Raw genomic sequence first — 8444 nt, 5'->3', positions numbered from 1 at the left:
CCAAAGGAGGTTTCCTAAGCCACTAATGCCACCTGGTGGCCAGCAAGATATATTAAGAAATCTTAAAATCCATATATTTCAGATGATCTGTATTATAATTATAACAAATCATACAGGAACTTGGGGCAACGTGGGGTTGAAAGAGTGGATTATAATACTCTAATCTCTCAATATTTTTTGATTAAATAACCAATTTTAGTTTCTGGTGAAAATGTATTATCAAAGAAAACCATATAAAGCCAAACTTTCTTATTCCCCCCAAAACCTCATCCTTCCCTTTTCCATCACCCTCTCACCAAAAATACCCCATACCCAGTGATTCCAGTCATAATACATGTGCAAAAGGGGCTTCAATTCATAAGTAAAATCAATTTTATTAATAAAGATCTTTCCACATGTCCAGAGCAAATAATTAATGAATTCCGAGGAAAAAACCTACATACAGTGAAATTAGAAGTATCCCAGGATGACAAAAAATAAATTAAATATGTACACCCATAATCACCGCCGCCTCCGAAAACCTGAAAGGAAGGGAAACCAAGAATGAGGCAAAGGACAGTTGGGAAAAGCCGAAGGGACAGAAAAAAAGGACATCTAGAGAGAAGGGCTCGATAGGAGTGGGTTCCCTCAGCAATACTCTCTATATCCTCCCAGCACAAAAGACTAGAAGCAAGATGGAAACTGAAATGGGATAATGGTTCCTTCAAGTGACACTTTCATAGTTTACTTAAGGAAACCTGAACAGGGACTGTGGGGCCTTCAGAAATAGAATCCAGAAATCTCTTTTGTGAATGATGCTGATTTTCATCTTGGGAAAGAAAAAAATAAATGCCCACCTCTAAAGAGATTAACACCCAGTATGGAAGAGATACTATAAAGGTTGGTAAAACCTAGGATGGCAAATCCGGAGTTGGCATCCCAATTCGTAAACCCCATCCTGCACTCGATCACCCAAGTCCTAGTCATTCACTAACCTTTTTTCTTCTGACCTTTCTTAGGTATCTTCTTCCGCTTCTTAGTAGAATTCTGATCCTGGAGACACATGGAGAAGGGAAGGAATGGCGGTGAGCTTCCAAGTTTGGTGTCCCTTCCCAAGTTCCTCACAGTAATAAGCCCACATACATTTAGCTGAAAGCATGAAGGTCACCTCCCATCACTGTATCACTACCTCACCTCATCAAGATGAGGCGTTCCTCCTGTCAAAGCACTGATGTCACTGAAGTGCGTGAGGGAATGAATTTGTGAGCTCATGACATTTGCTCGTTTTCGCCGTCCTTTCTCCCGCTTACTGACACTTAAACGCACCATCATGCTCTCCTCATAGTTAATCCTGCCAGAGAAACACAGACACCACTTGCAGCATGCTCAGACCATAGAGGCAGAAAGTTGCAGCCAAGAACCTGGGCCCAGGTGTTTACTCACCCCACGTTCAGACAGTTCTCAAGAAATTTCATAGCAAGTCACTATAGTATTTAGTGAGGTGATACTGTGTGCTCAACACTCAATGCTCAATGAAATGTTCTTTGCACTAGAACTTCCCTCCTCCCCAGAGATGAACTCACAGCCCATCCAGAGGAATACTTAAACTATATCAGGAAATTCTTTATATTCCAGCTCCATAAACAGGATCCTCTACATGAACTTCTCACTCAAATCTACCAACTGCAGAGATGGACACCTGGGCAAAGCTGATGAGTCTGTGTTCAACTTATAACGGCTTTTCTACTTTTCTTCCCTGAACTTATCTAGCACTCTCCATGCCATTATAAAAACGTGACTTTCTTGCTTTCTGCAGAAAATAAACAGCAGTGATAGTGAAACACAGAACTTTAACATTCTACTAGGTGGAACTGCATATATTCTTCTCCATGTAGCATTTGCTCAGCCTGAACAGCTGGGGGAAAAAAAAAGACATTTCCCCCACTAGTTCCTATTCTGTACTTCAAATCGCTAACTCTTAGAAACCATCACACCAAATTTTGCACTCCACTTTCTAGATAATGTGGGTTCTCTTGGAATTAGACTTAATCATCGTCATTCAAAGGACAGGTCTCTACAGCATAGAAAACAATTTCTAACTGCAAGGACTCGGACCTGTGCTGATCCTCCTGGCTCTGTCGAGTAACATGAGGATGCCGAGCATCACGGATTTCCTCTGGAGCATCTGAGTACTGCTCCTTTAGTTCACGAATGACAGAGCTGCTCAATGCCCGTCTCTTGGCTCGTTCTAGGCGCTTCTTCTCCCGCTCAGCTTCTGTTTCATCTATGTGATAAAAATCAGCAAGGGTTATCCCAGAACAGAGAAGAGAAACACAGTTCATGCTGAGGAAGCAGCCTCCACAGTTCATACCGTAATGCACAGGAACCAAGCGTGGTGGAACATATTTCTTAGCTGTCCCTTTTCCAGATTTCTTCCCTGAAGCCCCAGACTGGCCTTCCTCTGCTTCATCTTCCTCCTCATCCTCAGAGCTCAACTACAAAAGGAACATAATGTCCACAAACTTAGGAAGCGTTAGTCAAACAAGCGATAAGAAAATCCAAAGCTGAAGTACTCTGGGAAGGTGGGAATACAAACAAGAGGGAGAAAGGGGAATCTCACATTCAACATTCTAAGGCACAAGCTGGGAATCAACGGTCATAAGAGAATCCCAGGAGATCCAGGAGCATTACAAGGCTCATTCAGGCTTCGATTCCTCAGGAAAATCAGGATAATGCTACCTCTTACCTTGCTCATCATATTGCTGGGATGAGGCTTAAAACGGAGTGGGTCACTCTCACCTAAAATAAAAGACCCAAGAGATTTTACAAGATCTGGAACTTTGTGAACGGCCCACACATAACTTTACAGCTTCCCCCACTTACTGAGGCTGCCTGTCACTGCCGTCTTCACCAGTTTGTCAATTTGATACTTCAGTTTTTGGTCCAAAGGACGAAGCTTTTCCAAAACCTATAATGTGGTTAAATAGGATTACATGTCCTCCTCAAAATTAACCATACACCAAAAGTCCCTATGTTAAGTTGCCAGGTAAAGCACCTAAAATATGCACAAAGTAGAGCAAATGAAGACAAAAATGCTTTTTTTCATTTGGTTTCCTCCCTTAAACATGAGAACACCCACTTAAATGAGAGCTATTGTGTCACAGTCCTGGAGTTCAGAATATAGAAACGCAGAACTCTAAGATGACAAATGCCTCATACCGTGCGAATCTCCACCAGTCTCAAAACTGCAGGATGTCCCTGAAGAGACCCTCCTGAGGCTTTGTCCAGAATGAGATGGCTCAGATCCATAAGGTACATTAACAACAGCTGATCTTTCACTTCCAAAAGGCTGAGACCCTGAGTTGAATCAAACAGTAAGAGATGCAAATTCAGTTTAACCACAGAGTAAGGAGGAGAGTCTAGGGAGAACAGGATAATTTTTTCCAAGTTCAAATTTTTTTCCATGCAGTTCATATAAGGTATCTGGAGTAGTCTCAAGGAAGTGGCTGTACCTAAAATGGCCAGAGAGAAAATTATGCTAACACAACAGAAGCACAGCTTAGAGAATAACTGTATGACAATAAGAGCAGGAAAATCAATAAAGTATCCCCCAAAGTGACTATAGCAAGGTTTCTCAAACTCAGAGCTATTGACATTTGGGCGACAGGTAATTCTTTGCTGTGGAGCACTTCTGGGCACTGAAGGATGTTCCACAGCTTCTCTGGCCTCCACCCATTGATGCCATCCCCCAAGCTGTGACAATCAGAAATGTCTCCATACAGTAATGAATTTTAAATTAATTTAAGCAAAACAATCACTGATTTTATCCCCATACAATGGAATTATATGATATAGATAAAAACAATGACCTGTACATACTGACATGGACTTATCTATGTCGACACACTTTCTACACTGTATAGAAAGTGTGAATAATGTGGTTCCAATTAAGGGGGGGAGGTGAGAAGTATAATACACACATTTTATATGTATAGAAAAATATCTGAAAATAACATAATTAGCAACTGCTACCCCTGAGGATCGAGATGAGGAAAAGCAAGAAATGGAGTGCTTGTACTGAAAGAGTGGTTTCCCATCAAGCATATATTACTTTTACAATCAACGAAATAAAAAATGTACCCCAGTGATTATCTCAGAATGGTGATTACACTGATTTTTAGTTCTCTTCTTTGTGATTTTATGTATCTCCTAAACTTTCTAAAATTATAAGTGTATTAGGGGCTTCCCTGGTGGCACAGTGGTTAAGAATCCGCCTGCTGATGCAGGGGACACAGGTTCGAGCCCTAGTCTGGGAAGATCCCACATGCCGCGGAGCAATTAAGCCCGTGCGCCACAACTACTGAGCCTGCACTCTAGAGCCCGCGAGCCACAACTACTGAAGCCCGTACGCCTAGAGTCTGTGCTCCGCAACAAGAGAAGCCACTGCAAGGAAGAGTAGCCCCCGCTCGCCACAACTAGAGAAAGCCCGCGCGAAGCAACAAAGACCCAATGCAGCCAAAAAATAAAATTTAAAAAAAAAAAAATGTATTATACTTACAGGCAGAAAATCATAAATTATAAGTGCATTCTTTTAAATAAAAAAGTAACGTGTGTAAGCAGACCTAAGCTATAGTTATTAAAAAAAAGTCACCGTGACTGCATAAAACGAAAATGAAAAAGTCCACAGCCCTCGGAAGACCTATTTCAGACAGATTAAAGACTCTGCCTAGGATTACATAGTAATAGGAGTACAGCTGGGATTCAAACTCAGCCTGACTCCAACACCCAAGCCCTAGGTATCTGTAAACCAACATGCTAAGCTCTTGAGATCAACACTAGCATGCTACAGGAGGATGAGCAAAGGATTTAAAGACAGACAAATTGAGTTCAAGTTTTGAATTAGGCATTTAGCAGTCAAATATTGGGTAAATCATGACCTCTGTCTCCTCAATAATATGTACAGTAATTCCTTCCCACCCCCAAAAGTAATTATGAGGCTCAAATAAGATATGAAAGTACTTTGTAGCCTAAAAAGCACCTACTAGAAGTCTTTGATCCTGAAGGTTAATAAATATCTGTTCAGTGAATAAATATATAGTGATCTAAGATACACGTGCACAGCCCATCTCAAAAAGGCATTAAAATGGATCAAAGCATGATACCAGAATAAAGATAGCCAAGAATTTGAGAAATAGGCTCTTCTGACATGCTTGGGCATTGTCAAGTTCTAATGGGTTACAAGCGTATGAGAGAAAGACAAAATAAAAAGCGAAGATTAAAAAATGAGAAATAAGAAAAGAACGAAAATGAATGATGAGAAAGAAAAGGCAAAAAGAAGATATATTAAAAATTTGAGGACTTCCCTGGTGGCTCAGTGGTTAAGAATCTGCCTGCCAATGCAGGGGGGACATGGGTTCGATCCCTCGTCCAGGAAGATCCCACATGCTGCGGAGCAATTAAGCCTGTGCACCACAACTACTAAGCCTGCATGCCACAACTACCGAAGCCCACGCGCTCTAGAGCCCGTGCTCGGCAACAAGAGAAGCCACCACAGTGAGAAGCCCGCGCACTGCAATGAAGAGTAGCCCCCGCTTGCCCCAATTAGAGAAAGCCCGCATGCAACAATGAAGACCCAATGCAGCCAAAAATAAATTTAAAAATTCGTGTCTTTTTAAAACACAATCCGCTGTAAATCTCATGCTTAAAAATCCTTCAATGATTTTTATTAACCTACTATAATGATTTGCATATTTCTGTTGACCTATGGAATGTTTTGCTTAAATGATATCTTAGGACGAAAGCTCAATACATAAAACAGGTAACACCCAAGTTTTCCAGCTCAAGCAGGTATGAGGGATGCAGAGACCATTTTTTTTTTAAATGATTTTTTGGAAGTGATCCATTTTTAAAGTCTTTATTGAATTTGTTACAATAAACTTCTGTTTTATGTTTTAGTTTTTTGGCCGCGAGGCACGTGGGACCTTAGCTCCCTGACCAGGGATTGAACACACACCCCGTGCATCGGAAGGCGAAGTCTTAACTACTGGAGCGCCAGGGAAGTCCCCAGAGACCTCCTTCTATACTGCCCCACACTCAATGGTCCCTGAGGTTCTATAAGACCTTAATTTGAAAACTACCATATTTAATTTTAAGATACACATCATTTTTATATTTTAACATCTCTGAAGTCAGGATACATCTTTAAATCAATGGTATCTTAGCATTATGTCATAGATTAACAAGCAACATTGTATACTCAATGTAAGTCAGTGATATGTTGCCAATTAACAGCATTTTATATTAAATGAAATACAGTTGGCCTAGAAGGCTCTTCACACAGAGTGACTACTTTTCTGTCCCCAACAACACACAAAATATACACCCAAGCACACTACACGACTGACCTCCTTTCCCAGAACATCACCATGCTTTTAGGTCTTTGTGCCTCTGCACACGCTGATTCTTTCTACCCCTCTGACTCCCATTTATTCCTCACAATCCTGTTACCTCTCTGAGATGCCCCCGCTAATTCCCTCTGCTCCGTGATATTTAATCTTGCTCCTCAGCTCGCACAGCCGCTCATCATGACTGCTACTGCTTATACCTATTGCTTTCACCTGCCTTCTCTACTAGACTTCAGCACAGAAACTGGATCTTATTCATCTTCAAAGCTCCAGCACTAAGCACATACAAGACACTCAATAAGTCTATGATGGAAAGAATTGTTGAGAACATCAAGTCAAGGGGTGCTTACTCTTCAGTTATGTCCTACCTTCTCTGTAGGATAGGTTTTAGCTTGAACTTTTTTGGTCAGAGCTTGCACCTGTGCGGTGACAGCCATCACCTGAAATTAATCCAAATAAAACCACTGATTAGAATACATCAAGTTATCTCTGTGAGCTGTGAAGTGCAAAAGCTAAACAATGCCACCTAAAAATTATCTGAAACACTGCCTAAAGTACACCACTATCTTTTCAGTTCTGAGAAAGTACAGGAGAGATGGTTTCTGATACTTCTTCAAAAGGTAGAAAAACCTTTCCACCTCTTCTTAAAGCTAAAGAGACCATCTTACCAAACCAGAGGGAGGGGATGGGGGCTGGGACAGTGGTGATGGGGGCACTGTAGCTTTGTACCGGTTGAACTTGCAATGCATAGAACTATATAAATGTATATGAGCTAGACACCAAAAGGGCAAATCGTGTCACCGTTTTCGGCATCGGTTTCCTTAACTCTAAGAATAAAGAAAATTGATTCAGATGCTTTCTTTCTGGAGTTTTCTGTATTCCTTTGGACGCAGAAATCAATTACTCTGAATTGTAGCCTGAAAAGGTTTTCATTATATCATTTTGCTCTTACTGTTATTTGGTCATTCAAATATGTGCCCCCAAATCACCAAAGTTTAGAGGTGCGGCAAAGTCAAAGCCGATTCGTGACTATCTATTCCAAAGGGGTGCCATTACTCACCTGCTCCTGGAGGTTTTTCAAAAGTGCTACGGCATTTGGCAGGTCTGACTCCAGCACCTCCTATGGAAGGGGGAGAAAAGAAAAAACATTTCCTCAGGATTATAAGACGGAACATGTGAGGTGGAAAAGCCCCCTCTCTCCTTCAAACACCCCGGACTTCCTGCCTTCCCACTCCGGTGCACATGCAGCCTCGCCTCAGAGCCCGCCAGCCTCTCAGGTCACTGGAAAGGAGCGGTAACTCCAGCCACGTCTCCCTACTACTGCTTTTGCCCCGCTGTGGCAGGGAGGGCGCCTCCCTGGAGTTATTTCCATCACCACCCTTCCCTCGCCCCAATAATTTGCCTCGAGGCACTGAGGAGAAAACAAACGTCCACAACACCAAGCCGAAGAAGCAAACACACTACACTCACCGGCGCCGCCATCTTCACAAAGCCCGCCCCTTCCGGAACTGTACTTCCTGAGAGCTGACGTTGGCTTTATAGACGAGAGGCCGCCGCCGCTTGCAAACCTAAGCCAATAGGAATAAGGGCTCTCTCACTTCCGCCCCGAACAGGATGTACGAGAGGCGGGGCCGGGCCCAGCCAATGGAATAGAAGAACTGGCTAAATTCGTCAGACTTAGGAGGAGCTTTAACGACGTAAAGATGCTATTGGAAAGAAGCATGTTATTAGTAAATTGAGTAGAATGATTGGAGCTAAGCCAGTAAAAACTCGGCAACTGATTGATTGACAGTTAGAAAGACCCAATGGAAAAAAGGAGTTAACTGAGCGAACTGAGAACATATTGGCTCCTGGACGCCGCAGTACCCGGAGTCTTTTTGAAGAGGCTTCTCTTGCATTGCCTGAACCCGCCGCTAGGTGACGGGCCTCGGCATATCTCTGAGAAGGCGGCCACGTTATGAAGCCGCCATTGCTGGCTGCTGTTCCAACGTGGGCCGCGCTAGATTCCTCACAGACCCCAAGGCCCTTGTGTGATCGTGGAGAAGTCATTCGATCTCTGAG

At 42.6% G+C, this 8444-nt stretch overlaps 1 protein-coding gene across 1 annotated transcript; it reads right to left on the bottom strand.

The window, feature by feature from the left end:
- Nucleotides 1-358: 358 nt before the first annotated feature.
- On the bottom strand, nucleotides 359-7894 carry NGDN (neuroguidin). Its single transcript, XM_024753258.1, has 11 exons — nucleotides 7854-7894; nucleotides 7444-7503; nucleotides 6752-6823; nucleotides 3199-3336; nucleotides 2863-2947; nucleotides 2726-2778; nucleotides 2351-2474; nucleotides 2095-2263; nucleotides 1174-1330; nucleotides 975-1032; nucleotides 359-521 (listed from the first exon to the last, which is right to left on the bottom strand). The coding sequence occupies exons 1-11, from the start codon at nucleotides 7863-7865 to the stop codon at nucleotides 502-504; spliced, it is 948 nt and encodes a 315-aa protein (XP_024609026.1). The 5' UTR covers nucleotides 7866-7894; the 3' UTR covers nucleotides 359-501.
- Nucleotides 7895-8444: the final 550 nt, after the last annotated feature.

The sequence above is a fragment of the Neophocaena asiaeorientalis genome, unplaced genomic scaffold, assembly GCF_003031525.2.
Source record: "Neophocaena asiaeorientalis asiaeorientalis breed wild unplaced genomic scaffold, Neophocaena_asiaeorientalis_V1.1 scaffold1186, whole genome shotgun sequence".
Classification (NCBI taxonomy): Eukaryota; Metazoa; Chordata; class Mammalia; order Artiodactyla; family Phocoenidae; genus Neophocaena; species Neophocaena asiaeorientalis.
Note: the sequence above shows the minus strand (reverse complement) of the source record. Positions and strands in the feature narration are given on the sequence as shown.